At 45.6% G+C, this 21,254-nt stretch overlaps 1 protein-coding gene across 1 annotated transcript in view; it reads left to right on the forward strand.

The window, feature by feature from the left end:
• The first annotated feature begins 1,285 nt into the window (after nt 1-1,285).
• pax5 (paired box 5) overlaps nt 1,286-21,254 on the forward strand; it is a 55,697-nt gene continuing 35,728 nt past the window's right edge. Inside the window, 7 exon segments of the mRNA XM_077017585.1 lie at nt 1,286-1,889; nt 7,808-7,989; nt 13,454-13,476; nt 13,478-13,620; nt 16,188-16,385; nt 17,275-17,339; nt 18,743-18,868. Coding sequence (XP_076873700.1) covers nt 7,947-7,989; nt 13,454-13,476; nt 13,478-13,620; nt 16,188-16,385; nt 17,275-17,339; nt 18,743-18,868 — 598 coding nt within the window. The 5' untranslated portion in view covers nt 1,286-1,889; nt 7,808-7,946.

Below are 21,254 nucleotides of genomic sequence, written 5' to 3' on the forward strand. Positions count from 1 at the left end.
CTAAGTTTAAATGGCTCAATTTTACGTCTTCACTTAACCATGATGCTGGCCTGTGCATCTTGAAGCGAGCAAGAAATACACTTATAGGTTATAAACTTCGACGAATCTCTCGTTGCTATTTTTTCTGCAAAAAAAAATTAATAATCTGGCTCCAAAATCTGAAAACCGCGCATGTCTGAAAACACGGTGCTGATTCGACTCGCCTTTCTGGAGGAGACGACGGAACCTCTCGGGCTACCCACCGGATCAGGTCACGTAACAGCGGGGTTTAACCACTGTAAAATTCACACACGTGGAGATTGTGAAGCGAGTCGACTGAAATTCACCAGCCGTGTCTGTGCCGTGTAACACGACCCTTCAGTCCTGTCATATGTATAAAACAGTGTCATTAAACCACTGACCTTGGGCCCGTGTTGTGTACTCACACCTACGGGCTACATCATTGTAAATTAATACAATCTAAAGCTTCATTATTCTCCCTTTGAACCACCGTCAATAGGACAAGCCATTAAGAGGGCGATAAAAGGAAAATATTTGCTGTTTTCCGTCCACTGGCGGGTGGAGGTCAGACCGGGAGCACCGACAACAACCGGCAACAGAAACCCGCGCGACTCGCGCATTGTTCGCCGTTCAATTGTCTCGGTGTCGACTTATGAACTCCGGGACCCGGACTCATCTGTTATATTAGCGCATTCAGCACATCACTGTCGACGTTAAAGAGGGGGACCCGCTCCTTCTCACGTGAAAGTCTCGGACGTGACGAAAACGTGTCCTCTTCACACGTGGAAGGAGCCACCGACCAATAGAACTCTGGAAAAAGAATAACGACGGCGCGTGAGGTTTGAGATGGACCCGCACACACACACACACACACACACACACACACACACACACACACACACACACACACACAAACACGCACACACACGCACACACGCACACACACATTTATTCTGACAACACATCTTTTCGAGATTCCTATCAAAATGTCATAAAACATAGCTTATAAAACGCACGCACGTGTTGATCAAATGGCTTAATGTATAAATAATAATTATTTATCATTTAAAAATATGTACAGGCAAAATAAGGTTTATTTGGATGCACTGGCTCTTGTGAGTCTTGCATTACTGCCCTGTAGTTAAAGATGATCTGTTTTTCACTCGCCTCCAGTGAACTCATATCCCCTGACGCACTCAAACGTGTCAGTCAGAGAGAGACAGCGAGAGAGAGAGAGAGAGAGAGACAGAGAGAGAGAGAAACTTCTCTTAGAAAAAGAGTACCAAAAAAAGTGTAACAGATGTGCAAGCGCGCGTACACGTCTACAGAGGGGAAGCGAGTGCGCGACTGTGTGTGTGTGTGTGTGTGTGTGTGTGTGTCTGTGTGTGTGTGTGTGTGTGCGTGTGTGTGTGTGCGTGCGTGTGTGTGCGCGTGTGTCTGTGTGTGTGTGTCTGTGTGTGTGTGTGTGTGTGTGTGTGTGTGTGTGTGTGTGTGTGTGTGTGTGTGTGTGCGTGCGCGCGCGCGTGCGTGCGTGTGTTAGAGAGTGGAAGAAAGAGGGAACATGAGCGCACATTCAGCGCGCGGCTCTTTTTTTCTTGACTTTGCCCTTAATCGTTTTACGCTTTCTCCGGAGACCCCTTTCCACCTAAATCGTTTAGTCTCAGCCCACTGGGCACTTGCGGCGTCGCAACAGGGAGCGGAAGAGTCGCATTATTTCAAACTACAACACGCCAAACCACTGTAACACAAAGAGGGGAAACGCTACACATCATATAGGAGAAGGAAAGTTGTTTTTTTTTTACTTCTTTCCCCCCCACGGCTCGTCCGTCACTCCGGACCAACTATGGACCTGGATCAAAAAGGCCCACCAGTGCGCATCGGACGGTCGGGTAAGGCCTAAACTCCGTCTCCTCCTAACTTAGCCATATTCTTGTGATCTAAATTTATAACAAACGATGTACTTAAACTAGCTATTATAAAAAGTGGTAATTTTATCATGTGTGTAACTAACATTTTCTAAACCTCTAACCTTTGGTTTTAAACATATTATTAGCTGTGTTGTTTTATCCGTTACGGATACATGATGATGTGGTTTAAGATATTTATTTTGAGACGTTTCTTTTTCCGACTCTACATTTGAGGCAAATGTTCGATTAACATACTCAAACCTGGATTTAAGATGTGGAACATCCTTCTGTTTCAACTTGGGAACTCGGTTTAGTAATGTTAAATATACATGAACTCAAACCAATAAGAACCACTTTTGTTGTTACTGTTGTAATTTCGGCATTGACTTCTGAGCCTGAGTCCTCGTGTGTTTGGACAGGGCCTTTACGGCCTAGAAGAATAACTACCTCTATGTGTGAGCAAAAATCTTAGTGTTGAAACTGCGTTTGCAATTTTCGATACTGTGACACTTGAAGAGATTCTTCACCGACCTCTAACGCCCGTTGTCAGAATTCAAGTGCTGATCTTTTACCTGACAAATTTGACGTTACCTACATCTCAACCGGTTCCGGAGGGGAAAATCGAATATTTTGATTGCTTGTGTTGTGGGCAGAAAGGTGCGATCGATTGACAAGGAGAACTCTGTCTGTAGATGTGCGCCAAACCCGGGTTATAGCAGTGGCAACTTTGGAAACATCTATCAAATCACAGTATTTTTCATCGTGATGAATAAACACGAGCGTCATGAAGACAGTCTATAGTCGTGGTTAATTACACATCAGTTACTCTCAGGATGTTATCGTTGAGCAGAGCCAAGCATCCTGACATCATTCTGTACAATTGAAACAAAATTGTTTCGTTACATAAACACAAATTAACTGTGGGAAATTGGGTTTTTTAAATCCGAATCGCCCAGCAGTCGTGATTTGGTGAGGCAGGTCGTTATTATTATAACACACATTCATCCCAACTGTACAACAGGTTAATGGGTCATGGTGTGTTTGCTTTTCATCGCTTTATGCGGGAAGACTCGAATTCATAATATTCGTATATGGCCTCTGGGCCATCGATTAATCGATTGATATCGGTTTGTGGCATCTTGCACATCGTTGTGAACTAGGCCTGTAGTGTAGCTAACAAAATAAATGTAATTCATCAATACAGCCTGTCTTGAGTGGACTTTAGACAGTGTGTTATGTAACCTGCACCTGTCCATAGGTAATGTGGAGTATTTTTCAAAAATGCTTCAGCCTTCGTTCGTTACGCACGTCACATTAATCGTACATACACCGTGCATCGTATTTTTAATTGTGGAAGCTAGTGGTGTCAGCAAAACTAATTAGGTTATAACACGCGCATTATTATTTAAAATACTGCAAACATTGCAAAACCAACAAATGTCTTATGGGGCTCTGTGGGGCCACGGTTATACTATGGCGACTATTTAGAGACTATAAGCCTTACATTATATTGTTTGCATAACACAGTCAAACAACTTACTGGAAAACACTATATGGCATAGATCCGCAGGTGCTCGCGATCTTTTTCCACTATAAGCTCTTCACACAGGCTGCCTCAAAAATGGCTGACGTTAAAGACACCTTTCAGTCTCTGCCCTATTCTTGTGATTTCTTCTTTTCCAAAAGTTGCCAGAGAGTCTCGAATCCACATGGAAAGAGCCAGACCACGAAATACCAAGGTGAAACGCCATTTATTAAGCTACCACGTCTAAAAAGAATTCGTCAAAATTGATTTTTTCGGTGAAGATTTAAGCCTGTATTCACGGTCCAGACCACCTTCCTCGCCCTCCTCTTCCACATCAGGCCTGTTGTCAATCGTCCCGTCAACGCGCGTGACCCGTGAAATCGTTTGATTGTTTACTTGCGGCTCTCGAGATTCTTTCAGCGCCTCGCGCACTGCGCGCATCCGCCGTCGCCACGTGCACCTTCTGCGGCGCGAGGACGTGAAACAGGCCATTGCAAATCTCGACGCTTGAACTGACTTCAGCAGATATGAGGGTGCTCGTCTGGACCGGAAGGGTCACCACCGCCAGGCATTCAGAGATTTGCCCCGTTTTATTCGTTTCCGGCCACGTTAATTTAGCCCGTTTGTTGAACAAGAAAACTGAGCGTTGTGCGACTGAATATAATTTGGCCCTGTTTTGCTCGTTGACTGATTCCCTTTCCGCACACAGACTTCTGAACAGTTCACTTTACGCTCGCTATGGTTTATTTGTTTTTTATTATTGTTTTTTTTAATGAATTCCAACTTAAGAGATATGCATTTCTCATTGCGCATATAGTCACGACAGCGTGTAATGCAAGTCGCCGCCGAGTTAACATGCGCGATTAATCTTTCATAGTCTTTGCCGAACCTTACCTTTCACAAAAAAATGAAAAAGGAAAAACACGTTGCTAGACATTAGAGTTCACCTCCTAAATCATTATCACCTCCGAATTCCGGAAAAACCTTACTCAATACGCGGGAAACATTAATGAATTATGCTAATGCTTCCAGACTTCAGGATCGAGTGTCTAATGGAAGTTCTCAATTCCAGGCCCAGAGCAACAATAACTTAGCATATAAACGATTGTCTGAGTTTTTACTTTTAATTGCTTGTGTATTTAATTTTCCAATCACATCTCCGCATGGCAAGAAATGTGTTTGGGGGAACTATATTTTCAAGGCGTGATTAGAACTAGGCACGAACCACCAAAGCCGCCCAAATAGAGTCTTATTTTGGATTCTCATACAATGAAATAAATAATAGGCTGCTTCCTCAATAATGAATGTGACAGAATGTGTATTCGCCAAATACAACGTATGAACCACTTAAAAAAACTGAAATGCGTAAAGATTCATTATGGAATATTGTTGAGTGTTGACTGTTTTTGTTTTATATATTGAACGTTGCGTGTCCTTTTTCCCCTAAGAAACGTCCGTAAATATGTTAACACAGTAACCCAGTAGTTTACTTACGCAAACACGGATTATTTATTTAAACAGGAGTCAAAAGAAGGGCTTTTGGAAGCGAAAACAATTTTTAGTAGTGTAATTGTATTGAATGTCTTAGCGATATGACTGTAGGTAACGTGCACCTGCACCTCGGCCTGCGCGAGAACGCGGAGAACACAGGGCTCTAAGCGCGAGACACCATGCTCGCCCCCTTGTGGCGCACGCGGAGAAGGAATTCCCAAATCTTTGATAGTAGAAAACAACTCCTGAACATGCGGTGAGGTCACAGGGCATGTCCGGTCCTACAACAGGATTTTCCAGTTGGCTTTAATACGAAGCACTCGAACTTATAAAACAAGGTGATAATATATTCAAAATATCTGTAAAAAGTTTGAACGAAAGGATTATATGAATACGTTTCTATGGGACAGTCCGTGAAACGTGTGTTGAATGGCGGAACATGCATGGCATTTTGCAATATACAAAGCTCTCGCAGGAAAAGAGCAAATCTAAAACATTGGCATGGAGAAATATTATATCCTCTCGCTCACGCGCATTTTCATTCCAACGTTAAACTAGCACGTGCTGCAGAGCAGACTTCAGTAAATTGAGCAAAAGTGAAAGGTTTTTAAATTGTTTTTAAAACACAGATTAAGAGGATTTAAAATACACATATAATGACAAAATTCCCATTCAGTCGACACTCATGTTGAAGGCTAAATAAATACATGCATACGTATAAACACGGGCTACATATATGTTGACAAGCTTATGCCTTTTAAAAATCGAACACCAGGGACTGAAGACATTGTCAGAATGCCTGTGGATGTACCTATTAAATTGTTTAATACAGTTTGGATGTATTTGTTACTATCTCTGTTTCCCATTTTAATAATTTTTTTAATCAAACAGTATATTGCAGCGTTCAGGTAATCATAACATTCGCATTTGGATATTAAATGACTAAAAGGGAGAGCAAACATATTACAAACGGAAACTTTATACACATTTTCCAGTGTTTAAAAAATCTTTATTTTGTCGATAGCCAACAACTATGAAACACACGGAACGTGTCCTAAAGGTTCGACTGGCCTGAGATACTTCAAAGAAGGTTAAAAAGTTTATGCAAATTCTTAATATTCACGGTCAGAACATTTGACGGATTGGCTAGTTTCACAATAATTGTAATATTGTCGTTTGTAGAAAAAAACACGATGTTTTCCGTATTTGTGGTTTAAAACATGCAGCAATATCCTTCCGGTAGACTACCAGGCTCTAAGCTTTAGTTACACATTTAAATGCCTAATTTTCCTCATTATTTAGTGAGATATCCCTAATTCTGCACTGAAGCCGAATTTTCGTATCAAAACGTGGTTTCGCTTTCGACCTTTAAGGTGCTGCTTAATTAATGACCTGTTTAATATTTACACATCTGGACTACGCCCAAATGGTAATATTACATCAAGTTCGTTTCCTCCTCTAAATAATTGAAATTAAACATAAGATCATCGACGGCTGGAATAATCGACGGCTGAGAACCCGGTGCTGTCGAGAATTCTCATTTGTTAGAAGGGATAATTCGGCCAGCACGTCATTTTCACATTGGGTCAGCGCGGACCAATCGGTGTCGTCCTAGCCTGAGCGCCACTTTGGGTGGTTGCGACTGTGGAGGCGCCGTGTTGCGATAGGTCGGTTCCTCTTGATTGACAGCCCAGCCCAGACCGAGTGGTAGATTCAGAGCGACGTGGCTCTGGCGCTGTCCACACGAGAGCAGGTTCTGAAACGCGCCGCGCGCTCTCCCAGTGCTGGCGCGGTACAGACCGGAGGTGCAAAGCTTGGGAGTTCTCACGCCGCACGGGCGGATCGTTCACGACGACGGGACGTGGTCGCCGGATTTTATTTTCCCCTCAAACTACGAGAAATTCCATCACAGTTCTCCCGCACTGAGACTTTCCGTGGAATTTACGCACGTTCTCGCTATCGCAAAACTTGATAGAGCGCCGCGTTTTTCTTGGACTGGATACCGATACAAGTTTTAATTATTATTGAAATGGCCGTTTTCCCGTCATTTCTAGAAAAGGTTGCAATCCACCTTTTATAAAATGTTACGTTTAGTTTTATACAGAAGCACTCCCAATCCTCGTTTGTGGACCTTCACACTTTTGGAGTTACCAAGGTGTTTTCCAGGAGAGAACAATATGACGGGACCCACGGACCTGGAGAAGTGAAGACACTACGGAAAATGCTCCCACGAAGATAAATGCGAAAATTTGAGGTTTTAAAATATTTTTGGTACGTTTGTAAGCCTAAGGATTTTACAAAAGTTACTGATACAGACCAAAGAGCAAGTCACGCTTTAGCGGTTCTCCGACACAGCAGGCCAGATGATTCTTTAGCGAACCTTTAGTCACGGTTCACGGGTCGCGGCCAGCGGAGCGCGAAGGCGAGGACGGCTCTGGGTTGGAGAAGAGATCTCAACGTTTGACTTAAAACGTTTCACCGAACTTACCCCTCAATTAAACGTCAGTTATTCACCTGGTGACACTCTGTTGCTATTTTTTGTTTTTTCCTTTTGTTCTGTTTTGGTTTGTTTTGTTTTTCGGCCCAGTCACGGCCCAATGAATGGATTTTGTCTGGACTTGGTTTTCAATGTTGGGCCGCGTATGTCATGGTCTGAGCCCAGAATGATACCACACACCCTACACGCTACACACATTTTAATAGCAGAGCGTTTTGCTAATGTGTGTCTTAAAATATTCCCTGTAAATTATAATTTTTCACTTTTTCATTTATATAATTTTCTTAAAAATCAGATAGAGTGTCCGTACTTTGAATGGTAACTTCATCCGGCTTCCCCGAGTTTCTATTTATTTATTTATTTTTTAAATATCCGAACATTTTCAAGTATTCGCGACACTCAGATCTGACAAGAGAGGTGTGAGGAACAAAATCAGCCCAGCACGACCCTTTAAAGACGTGGACACGAGGCGAACCATCGCGACCCGTTGACTCGGTTCACACGGGAGGCCCGTGACATCTGACCCATGGAGATTCACTGCAAACACGACCCGTTCGCCGCCATGCACAGTAAGTTTACGGAAAATGAGGTTTTTTTCCGGTCTATTTCTGTTACTTGAGTTGACCTTTTTTTTACATAACGACCTCGTAAAATAAGTACAGAATTATTAACGCAAACTCGAGGGTCATATACGGTCTTTCTCCGATCTTCACGAGACGTGCGCACAAACACAGTAAAACGTGTCCCGCGTGAGGACGGTGGGGTTGTTGGGTTTGGGTTTTAGACCGAGCTTGTAGACCGTCCCGCGACCTCTGTGTGTCTGGTCTCTGTGTGCTGATCCCCGGGGGGAAACAGCAGGGGCAGAACCGGCGGCCAAGGTCGGGCCAGCGGGCGGCCGCTGAACTTGACCCGGTGTGGAGAGACGAGCCTCCAAAGGCCCCTGTGTGTGTGTGTGTGTGTGTGTGTGTGTGTGTGTGTGTGTGTGTGTGTGTGTGTGTGTGTGTGTGTGTGTGTTGCTGTTAGATGGTGAAACAAGGCCGGTTTGGCGGGTGAGGACAGAAACTTGGTCACTCACTCGTGACATGGCGAGCACTGGTATCACCAGCCGCCGGTGTGACGGCCTTTCACTTTCTCTCGTCTTTCTATTTATTTCAGTCATTTTTTCTTTCTGTATAAGGCCAACGATCTCCTTAATGTGTATGAGCAAGTCATTATCTAAACACCAGTTATTAAATTATCATATTATTATCATATTATTATTATTATTATTATTATTATTATTATTATTATTATTATTGGTTTGATGGGATTATAACTGATGTGTAAATATTTATGACTGAATTCAGCACTGAAAGTTCTATGATCTTTCTCGCTCAGTCCTTCATACTCTTTTCTCTTATCGCTGAATAAAAACCCTTCTCACCAACCCAACCGCGCGCACACACACACGCACACACACACACACACACACACACACACACACACACACACACACACACACACACACACACACACACACACACACACACACACACACACACACACACTCATGCGCGCGGGCAGCTATGTGAAATGACATCTATTGGCACGGTGAATGAAACGGTGGATTAGAAGTATACACATTTCAAAACTAGAACGAATCACGTTTCCTTTCCGTCACTATCTCACAACACAATTCGTATTTGGCGACGGGCGACGAATCCATAAAAAGATTACGCCAAAAAAGCCCAATAGGACCACAAGAGTGAGGAGAGCGACAAGAACTACTTGTTTTTCGAAAAATGCACGTGCAGATAATTTATTCTGATATAACCGGACATTGTATGTTTAGTTATATGAAGAGTTTGGAGTTTCATTTAGAAATTCTAACATGCAAAATAAAATTACGTTTAAAAAATCGACACAATCCCAAGAAAGTAAAAAGTGTTGCCTCGCGGACAGTGCTGTGTTTTTTAGGCTATGATCATTTTTGTCGACTTTTATCAATTTAATTATTGAATCTGATCAGATTGTCCAAAAACCGTTAGATATTATATATTGAGAGAGGTTATTTTAACACTACATCGAGTGTCGAAGTCGTTGTTTGCTCAGGTTTAGAAAGGCATATAAATAATTATTTAATAGTTATTTGATTTAATTACTCTTCCATAGAACACCATAAATAGCTCTGCCATCTTTACAGGTGTTTAGGTCAGTTCAAACATGAAGTTAAACTCAGTGATATGAGTCTAAAATAAATGTACTGAACACTATTTCATAACTTAAATCAAGGTTTTGGGAAGTTATCCAATAGGATTTTTCTGTGCGTGCATCTTAAAATAATAAGGCAACTTTCTCCAAATTCAGCGGTTAACAAACCCCATCAAAAACAACTCAGAAACAACAAGAATAAGACACGAACACCAACAACGACAACAACAACAACAATAATAATAATGGAAAACATGAATAATTTCAGTCAGAACACCGAAAACAAGTAAAAATGAAAAGTCGAAATTTGAGACTGATGAGGAAACCTCCGGGGACTCAAAAATCTACATCCACAAGCAAACCGAAAAACAAACAGGCAAACACAACAGGACATCCTCACCACAAGTGTGCACACAGCTCCGGGGCCAGGCTGTCTTTTCCACAGGCCTACAATATGTGGACATTTTATCTGCTAGGCTGTATATTTTTTCATTAGTCTACTTGTAAGGCTGCGCCTGTTGTCTGTGAAACGAGGTCGCGGTGCACTTTTCTGTCTTTTATTTGGCTCTATTTAAACGCTTAACCGGAAGGCGTCGCGAGCCCGGCGCGCGGAGATAAAGGATCGTAATGGAAGAGCGTCGCTAATCGGGATTATTTTCTGGATGGAGGAGCATGTCTCGCGCTCCGTGTGTCAGAACGGAACCTGCCTTTAAATCAATCAAAGACCGCAGGAACGCTTCGATTTATAAACCACGGGGCCTTACAGAGAAAGAAAATGGACGGAAAGAATCCTATAGATCACATCTTAGAAGAGGGTTTCGTTTAATTCTAACCCTAGCTTCCCACCCCTGTAATGCTCTCTCTCTCTCTCTCTCTCTCTCTCTCTCTCTCTCTTTCTCTCTCTCTCTCACGCACGCACAGACATACACACACACACACACACACACACACACACACACACACACACACACACACACACACACACACACACACACACACACACATACACACACACACACACACACACACACACTGCACAAAACCTTTCCTTCCTGTTAACACTCTTTGAAGGCGTGTTTGTTCGTGGACACCAGAGGGTTGGACGTACTGGAGTTACGCGACTCCTTCATCTGAATCCTTGACGTTTAAAAACGCTCTAGCGGGGCTGTTGGCAACTTTGAGAGACAGGGGGGTCATTTCTATATTTGACCCGAGCCGAGGTTAGGACTATTACTGTTATTACTATTATAGTATGTGTTTTATGAATAATCGAGAAGGTTTCTCGATATGCGTCATGGAAAGTCAGAACCAAGAACTACGAAGAACTACCAGTGGTGTCCGCGCGAGTTTGGGACGTGGCGTGACGTTATGTGATGTAAAAAAGTACAGCAGCTACAAACCGGCATTTTGAGGCAATCAAGCCAGTTAGATGTTTGAAAAACTTTCGCGAGAATCGCGAGAGTAACAGGTCAAGGGTCAGAATTTTTGACTGACACAGAGCCATTGGCAATGAACCACCCTGGTGTTTGAAGATGAATAAAATTCTCAAGTAATTTCTTCTCAAGGAAGTTAACACACAAATGCACACACCAACACACAGACGGAGTGACACACACAAATAGCCTACACAAACTGTTTGTGGTGTAGAATGTGTGTTTGTGTGTGTGTTTACCTGTGTTGTGAGATGTGAATGTTTTTGTGTGCATTCTGTGTTTGTGTTTTTTTTTGTGTGCATTCTGAGTTTTTGACTGTGTGTTTTAGTGTGTGTGAGAGTGTGTGAGGGAGACTTCTCAACAGGCTTCTGCTTTAAAGTGATTTAATGAATATTTATGGTTGGGTCAATCACATCTTCTGGCGTTTTGACTTGTAATAATACTAAATAGTAAATAATAGTAGCAAACAAACCGATAAACAAATCAACAAAATGGGTTTTAGCTCAGTGAAGAGAGAGAGGGAGAGAGAATGAGAGAGTGCAAGAGAGAGAGGGAGAGAGTGATTTTTTTTGTCTGATGTGTGGAATGTATTCCTGTGGTACCACAACTCTTAGATACGGGTCACCCTGGCGGAGGGAGGGGGGTACCTGTCCGTAAGGGACCGGGGGGGAGGGAGGGGGGTACCTGTTCGTAAGGGCGGAGTGGACCGGGGGAGGGGGGGGTACCTGTCCGTAAGGGCGGAGTGGACCGGGGGAGGGAGGAGGGGAGGGAGGGGGGTACCTGTCCGTAAGGGCGGAGTGGACCGGGGGAGGGGGGGGGTACCTGTCCGTAAGGGCGTAGTGGACCGGGGGGGGGGGGGGGGGGGTTACCTGTCCGTAAGGGCGGAGTGGACTGGGGGGGAGGGAGGAGGGGTGGGAGGGGGGGTACCTGTCCGTAAGGGCGGAGTGGAGGGGGTGCTGGTGAATTGATGCATTTCATGGTCAGGGCATTAGGAGGCCAGCTTGGTTTGATATGACCTGCAGAGGTGTGTTTAAGAACTGTTACCCCTGTGGGCTGGATTAAAACACAAAGTGTATGTGTGTGTGTGTGTGTGTGCGTGCATGAGATGCCCTCTGAAGCAATCAGTATGTTAATATGACAGAACTGGATTACTGCTTGGTGATATTTAACACACACACACACACACACACACACACACACACACACACACACACACACACACACACACACACACAGACACACACACACACACACACACACACACACACACACACACACACACACACACACACACACACACAGACCTGAATGTAACAGGGGATGCAGTGATAACACAATGACTCAGATCCTATACTGTATCTTAATCCTGGCGCAGATGTAGCGGTGTTTGGGGTCGGGGGGGTCGGGGGAGTGGACAGGCTCTCCAGCAGAGTGCAGGACACTAAATGGGACTCAACGGGACTCAACAGGACAGGACGCAGCCCAATGCAAACTGGTGAAGACCCGCCGTCACTCCAGTAAAACCACTGGAGAGGCTGAACAGAGAATCTAAAACTCACTGAGTCTCAAGACAACCGCACACACACACACACACACACACACACACACACACACACACACACACACACACACACACACACACACACACACACACATACACACACACACACACACACACATAGACACATACACACACATACACACACACACACACACACACACACACACACACATAGACACATACACACACATACACACACACACACACACACACACACACACACACACACACACACACACACACACACACACACACACACACAGGCACATAAACTGCCAAGTTGAACGAGCCACTTGCAAAACGTAGATTGTATGGAGGTCATGTGTAATTCACCAGTGAGACAGTATAAGTACATATTGTCAAGGGGAGGAGGAGAGTGCATTACTGTGACCTTCAGGTCAAAGACACACACACACACACACACACACACACACACACACACACACACACACACACACACACACACACACACACACACACACACACACACACACACACACACACACACACACACACACACACACAAAGGTGTGAAATAGCAGCACATCTTAGCAGTCTCCTAATCATTCTCCTTCTTTCAAAGCTGTTTTACTTATGTGGGGAATAATTTTATGCTCTGTATGAAAGACTTGCTCACACACACACACACACACACACACACACACACACACACACACACACACACACCCACACACACACACACACACACACACACACTACTTTCCTTCCTCTCTTGTTTAACCCTACCTTTCTCCGTGTCTCCTTCTTTCTCTCCCTCCTGTTCTCATTCCATCCACCCACACCTCCACCCCCAAACCCCGCCCCCCACCTCCACCCTACTCTGCACAGGGCACGGAGGCGTGAATCAGCTGGGGGGGGGTGTTTGTGAACGGTCGGCCCTTGCCCGACGTGGTGAGGCAGAGGATCGTGGAGCTGGCCCACCAGGGCGTGCGTCCCTGCGACATCTCACGCCAGCTACGCGTCAGCCACGGCTGCGTCAGCAAGATCCTGGGCAGGTGGGTTATTCAGGCATCATACACCTGTTATAACTGCTCTATTACTGCTCAGGTAGGGCTTATTCAGGCATCATACGCCCTTTATAACTGCTCTATTACTGCTCAGGTAGGGCTTATTCAGGCATCATACGCCCTTTATAACTGCTCTATTACTGCTCAGGTAGGGCTTATTCAGGCATCATACGCCCTTTATAACTGCTCTATTACTGCTCAGGTAGGGCTTATTAAGGCATCATACGCCCTTTATAACTGCTCTATTACTGCTCAGGTAGGGCTTATTAAGGCATCATACGCCCTTTATAACTGCTCTATTACTGCTCAGGTAGGGCTTATTAAGGCATCATACGCCCTTTATAACTGCTCTATTACTGCTCAGGTAGGGCTTATTCAGGCATCATACGCCCTTTATAACTGCTCTATTACTGCTCAGGTAGGGCTTATTCAGGCATCATACGCCCTTTATAACTGCTCTATTACTGCTCAGGTAGGGCTTATTAAGGCATCATACACCCTTTATAACTGCTCTATTACTGCTCAGGTAGGGCTTATTCAGGCATCATACGCCCTTTATAACTGCTCTATTACTGCTCAGGTAGGGCTTATTAAGGCATCATACACCCTTTATAACTGCTCTATTACTGCTCAGGTAGGGCTTATTCAGGCATCATACGCCCTTTATAACTGCTCTATTACTGCTCAGGTAGGGCTCCACCCCAAACCTTTGGAGCTATTGCTGTACTTGTTCCTCTGTTACATTTTATTTTATTTGTTAAATATGAGTTTTATTTTATCCCTATTAATGCTTTGAGCTTCGAGAATTGTCGTATTGTACAACATATTTGTGCCAGACATTTTCGTGAGCGATCAAGCCCGTTAAACTTACGGCCGGTTCCCCATTAGAGGTTCTGAACGGAAGGTCAAAACCCCCATTGAACTGCACTGCACCGTCCGCCCGTGTGTGTGTGTGTGTGCAAAAGTCCAGATGAAACACTCGAAATGTAATAATCCTGGTGGCACTGGGCTCTTCTCGGACAGGACTGTCCTGACCCGTGTTCACCGAGACAGGAAAGCTGAGTCAGCACCCGAGTCTTTGTGTCTCCGAGTTTGAAATTCCGGAATATTCTCTGGTCCCGGACCAAGGCCCCCCCCAAACCCTCCTTTCTCTCCGCCACAAAAGGGAAAGATTCATCACATTTTACATTTGCATCAGAATGAAACCAGTAGCATACATCTGCTGAAGGAGAGAGAGAGAGGGAGGGAGGGAGGGAGGGAGGGAGGGGGAGAGAGAGAGACAGAAGGAGAGAGAGAGAGAGAGGGAGAAAGGGGGGAGAGAGAAGGAGAGAGAAAGAGAGAGACAGAGAGAATGAGGTAGAATGAGTGAACTAAAGATTTGGGAAGAGTGATTCAGAATGAAATGTTTTATAACGAATATGAAGAAGAAAGGAATAAGAAAAAGACGAAGGACAGAGAGCCGGAGAGAAAGAAAGAGAGAGAGAGAGAGAGAGAGAGAGAGAGAGAGAGAGAGCGAGCATTTAAACGGATGAAGGTGTTGGATTAGTGGCAGGGCCTTTAGCTGTATCTAAAAATGTGTTTGCTATTGTTCTAGCCTGCTTCATCCCCCCAGTCTCAGACCAGTTCACTCAACCGTTACCTCTCCGCTCCGTGTGTGCGTGTGTGCGCGCGTGCATGTCTGTGTGTGTGTGTGTGTTAATTTCCTCCCTGTTCCCTGGCTTACAGGCAGAAAAGAAGACAACTGTGTGTTTAGAGAGCAAGAGTAAATAAGGTGGATGCATATCCATGAACTCTTGTTAATAAGGGATTTTCCAACAGCTTATTAAGTTTTACTGTTTTTATGTTTATACTGCAGGGACAGACCCTACGGCTTTACAGCTGTGTGTGTGTGTGTGTGTGTGTGTGTGTGTGTGTGTGTGTGTGTGTGAGTGTGTGTGTGTGTGTGTGTGAGTGTGTGTGTGTGTGTGTGTGTGTGTGTGTGTGTGTGTGTGTGTGTGTGTGTGAGGCTGGTAATCCCTGTTTACCTCCTTGATGTTGACTAGTGTGTACATCTGTATAGCCTGATTACACATGCGAGTTCTCTATTTAAATTAAGTGTGTAGTGGAAAGGCATGGTGTGTAGTTGGTGTGTTTTACAAGGTTCTGATTTGTGGTATGTGTTCTTGATGTGTGTGTGTGTGTGTGTGTCTGTTTACACAGCTTACCAGCAGTAGCATTTGTGTTTGAGTGTGTGTGTCAGCATGATCTTGGGGGTCTTTGCGTGTGGTTGGGTTTGTGTGCATGTGTGTATGTGTGTGAGTATGTTTATGCAGGCATGTGTGTGCTTGCATATGTGTGTATGTGTGTATGTGTGTGTGTGTGTGTGTGTGTGTGGGTGGGTGTGTGTGCATGTGTGTGAGTATGTTTATGCGTGTGTGTGTACATGCACATGTGTGTATGTGTGTATGGGTGCTGCTCCTACCTGGGCCATCAATGTCATTGAGAATGTCACCAGTAGTCTCCCAGTTCCACCAGTGGATTGAGGTGGGGTCTGCTGTGGTCTCCTCCTTCTCCAGATACTACGAGACTGGCAGCATCAGGCCGGGGGTGATCGGAGGATCCAAACCAAAGGTTGCTACACCCAAAGTCGTCGACAAAATCGCCGATTACAAACGCCAAAACCCCACCATGTTTGCCTGGGAGATCCGAGACCGGCTACTCGCCGAGAGAGTGTGTGACAACGACAGCGTGCCCAGTGTCAGCTCAATCAACAGGTGTGTGTGTGAGTGTGTGTGTGTTTATATGTGTGTGCTTACGTCTGTGCCCACATAATCATTCTGTCCATACTCAACTGTACACATAATGTGAGAATGTCAAAATGTCGCTGATGTGAGGATTTCATTCAGCTGGTTCTCAAGGTAAAATCCACATGGTCCAGAACACACCGTTTCTTAACCAGAACGAGCACTTTTTGGACCAAACGCTTCCTGTTGGATGATGACTATGGCGTTTAGGTATAGCCGTAGTATTACTCTGATACGGTAATCAGAGACTGTATGTGCATGTGAGCACACGCACGTGTGTCAGTGCTCACGCACGTGTGTGTCAGTGCTCATGCACGTGTGTGTCTGCGTGCGTATGGTGGGGGGTGCACAAGCGACCAGAAACTGTCTGACCAAACCAGTATGTCCAGTAACTGACCAAACCAATATATCCAGTGTGAAGTCAACAGAAGATAAGGGGGGGAAACAGTCTGGTTCTCTAGTTCAACACCATGTGTACAATGACAGAGAGAGAGAGAGAGAGAGAGAGAGGAGCGAAACAGGGAGGAAGAGAGAAAGAGAAACAGAGACAGGGAGAGATAGGTAGAGAGAGGGAAAAAGAAAAAGAGGCAGCAAGAGAGGATGAGAGAAAAAGTGAGAGAGAGAGAGGGAGAGGAAGAGAGAGCGAGAGAGAGGGAGAGAGGGAGAGGTGTGTGTGGAGGTGTCTTTGCTTGAGCAGTCATGCAAGAAGTGTGAGTCTGTGCTGCCATGTCAAGCACTTCACACTCACACACACACACACACACACACACACACACACACACACACACACACACACACACACACACACACACACACACGTGCGTGTGAATGATGTCTGTTTCCTCTTTGTCTACTGTAGGATCATTCGCACTAAAGTTCAGCAACCTCCTGGCCAATCAGGAAGCGTCCCTGCGCATAACTTAGGTAAGACCGTCGCGTGATCCTCTTACGAAGCTTCATGGCAGCTTCACGAAGCATCTCCTGTTCACATCTGTGTGGAAGATTTTCCCCCTGATTTATTTACACTCATTTTCAAGATTCTGCATTTCCCAGCATGCACTCCTGCAGTAACTGCAAACCAATGATCACATTTTCACAGTTTGTATGAACGGCCTGTCAGTTCAACCTCTGATACCCCACGGACCTGCTATCTGGACGGGGCTCTCGTTACTCACGTTACTCTCGTTACTCCGTAACATTACTCTCGTTACTCCGTAACGCGGTTCCTTTCTCACAGTGGTTCTTGAGTAACTCACAGCATTTACCAAAAAAAAATATGCTTCAAGGTTAAAAGTTAAAACCTCTATCTGGAGTTGAAATGGCTCACGTATGTGCTGGAAGATTCCATTAGCGATGAGACACGGGGACATCGTCCCTCGACACCTATCTGGAACCGGAAGAGTTCTCCCTGGAATCATGGGGGAAACCCTCCCGACTGGCTGGGAGGAGTCAGAGGCAGGAGAGAAGGACTCCGCCCAGGAGGCGTGGCTGCGGCCTCTCTCTGTCAGTAATCGGAAGGATCACACATCACCGCTTAATCTAAATTAATTTCCGCCGGGCGCATGCCAGTCGCAGCCTCCAGATTACGATGATAAATCGCTCTTATGCTCAGCCAGAAAATTGAAATTTAGGGATTTTGAATATAGAGTGTCTGCATCGGGTCTCCGATCCACTGTGTGGAAGAAAGGGGTGAAAACACACACACACACACACACACACACACACACACACACACACACACACACACACAACACACACACACAGAAAGAAAGAATGAGGAAGGCAGATAATTGAAATGATAAATCAAGAGGAAAAACGTGGAGGGATATGCATTCATTACGTTCTGCACATGCGTTGCGAGCGGCAGACGTGAGAAACGGGCCTTTTATCTTTTCTCCGAGCGATTTGTCTCTCTCTCTCCCTGTACGCCGTTCGAGCGCGGTCTGCCGGGAGTCTGGATTAGCCGCGCCCGCGCACCTTAGCGTCCCCTCCGGGCCGCGTGCTGTCGCTCAAGCTGAACGTCAGCTGACAGGAAGTGAGATAAGAGGGGTGCGGGAGGCCGGCGGGAAGAGGCTGCCGTGCTTAACGTTAGCCATGCGCTACAAACCCACCGCTAGCACGTTAGCCGCTGGCCACCGCTACGCAGGTGTTGGGCAGACAAAGAACGACCACTCAGCTGTGTTGTTTTTTTGTTTTAATGGACGGGAGGAGGAGGAGGCTGATGACTGAGGCCGGCCGGCAGGAAGTGACGGAACAGGAAATGACACGCTGTCTGTCAGAAACGGGCCGGACATCCGACTCACCTGTATCCCTTTGTGATCTCTCAGTCTCCACGGTGGCGGTAACCCAGGTCTCCGCGGTAACCAGTGATGCGGCAGGCTCGTCCTACTCCATCAGCGGGATCCTGGGGATCAGCTCGGCGGCCGACACTAGCAAGAGAAAGAGGGATGAAAGTAAGGAAGCCTCTGTGTGACAAACAACACTCAATTCGCTGTGCGGGTTTTTCTAAGTGCACTGGGATTAGTGCACTACGATGGAGTGAGCATGTAGTTGGAACTCAGCCCACTCTGTAAATACAACACTGCCCTTTATTGTATTTCGAAAGTAAACTCATTGATTTCAGTGCATACCAGCACACCCAACATACACACACACACACACACACACACACACACACACACACACACACACACACACACACACACACACACACACACACTGCACAGATGGAAGTTGGTGAACACTGACAGATGTATCAGGGCAGGGGGATTGGACACCGCTGGTGTATCTTAGATAAACATCTCTATCTGACGGCTTCAGCTGTGTGTGTGTATCTACGAGTGTGTGTGTATGTGTGTGTGTGTGTACCACATGCATTAAAAAGCCATCTATGGGCAGACCCCTGCTGTACGTGAGGCAGGTCCAGATGTCACACACACACACACACACACACACACACACACACACACACACACACACACACACACACACACACACACACACAATACATACACACAGCAGTAGGACATCTCTCTCAAAGCAGCACAAAGACAGTCAGTTTGTCTAACTGCTGGAGTTTAGGAGTAGACCAGCTACTTTTCAGTAACACCTGGGATTAATACCCAGTATTAACACCTGGGATTAATGCTGGGGATGAATACACAGTGCTGAAGTGGGTTTGGAATTCATCCTCACGTCATCACAGTTTGACCCTCCGTTCAGGCTTCAGGAGATCAGAAACACACACACACACACTGCGACCCCACGTGACCAAGCAGCAGACACCCCGTCACAGGAGGACGTTCTGCAGCGCCCCCTTCAGTATGGGAGTAGCAAGCCATCTTGCTGCTGGGTCACCCATGTATGAAAGACAGAATGTAGTGGAGCAGGATGAATTCTGAAAGGGAGAGAGAAAGGGAGAGAGATAGTGGGGAGGCTCGTGCACGCTGACAGGCACGTGCACGCTGACAGGCACGTGCACGCAGACAGGCACGTGCACACTGACAGGCATGTGCATGTACAGCACTAATCTATGCAGCAATTAGAACGCTGTGTGCCTGTTTAATTAACACAGCACAGTGATTGGTGATGGAGAGAGAGACCAGGAGGAGGGAGAGAGGGGAGAGAGAGTGAGGAGAGAGAGAGAGAAAGAGATGGAGCAAAAGAGAGTGAGGTAGAGAATGTTAAATGAATTTGCGTGTTTAATTGACATGGTGTAACTGCGAGGGGTAGTCTGTGTGTGTGTATGTGTGTGTGTGTCTCTATTATGTGTATATGTAAGTGTGTTCTGTTCCCACTTTATTGGACTGTAAGAATACACACACACATACACACACATACACATTCTTATGGTATTAGGTGTATTTTCAGAATATACGTGCATGTGAGTGTGTGTGTGTCTCACATCTGACTTGCAGCAAAGTATTTGTTTACTTCGTTTTTGAATCACTGGAGATGATTCTGTGGTTTAGAACCTTTTAGAGATGTGTTTTATGAGTGAGTGTGTGCGCGCATCTGTGTGTGTGTGTGTGTGTGTGTGTGTGTGTGTGTGTGTGTGTTCAGTGGAGCAGTACACTGTGACTCACAGCTGCTCCAAAGTGGGAAAAGAACCAGTGAAAGGGAGGTGTGTGTGTGTGTGTGTGTGTGTGTGTGTGTGTGTGTGTGTGTGTGTGTGTTTGGGGAAAGCCCCGTGGTGACCCCATGACCCCGCTCAGGCAGAAGGGAAGTGAGCTGAAAGGGAGAACTTGACTTGTGGGGCCTGTAGAAGGCAGAGACATTGTGTCTGTGTATTCAGATTATATGGGGGGAGCAGAGAAGAGAGGGGAGGGGGGAGGAGAGGAAGGGAGGGGAGGGGAGGAGAGGGGAGAGAGGAGGAGAGAAGAGGGGAAGGGAGGAGAGAGGAGGAGATGAATGTAGAGGATTGATGAGAGAAGAAGAAAAGAGAAAAAAATAGTAAAGAGGTAAAAGGGCAGGGACAGCGCTTAGTCCCGCCTCCGTGTCTGACCTCAGCTGACACAGAACAGCCATAACTAGACCACGCCCAATACATATCTAATACACGCCCAATACACATCTGATACACGCCCAATACATATCTGATACACGCCCAATACATATCTGATACACGCCCAATACACATCTGATACACGCCCAATACATATCTGATACACGCCCAATACACATCTGATACACGCCCAATACACATCTGATACACGCCCGATACACATCTGATACACGCCCAATACACATCTGATACACGCCCGATACACATCTGATACACGCCCAATACACATCTGATACACGCCCAATACACATCTGATACACGCCCGATACACATCT

The sequence above is a fragment of the Brachyhypopomus gauderio genome, chromosome 1 (assembly GCF_052324685.1).
Source record: "Brachyhypopomus gauderio isolate BG-103 chromosome 1, BGAUD_0.2, whole genome shotgun sequence".
Taxonomy (NCBI): domain Eukaryota; kingdom Metazoa; phylum Chordata; class Actinopteri; order Gymnotiformes; family Hypopomidae; genus Brachyhypopomus; species Brachyhypopomus gauderio.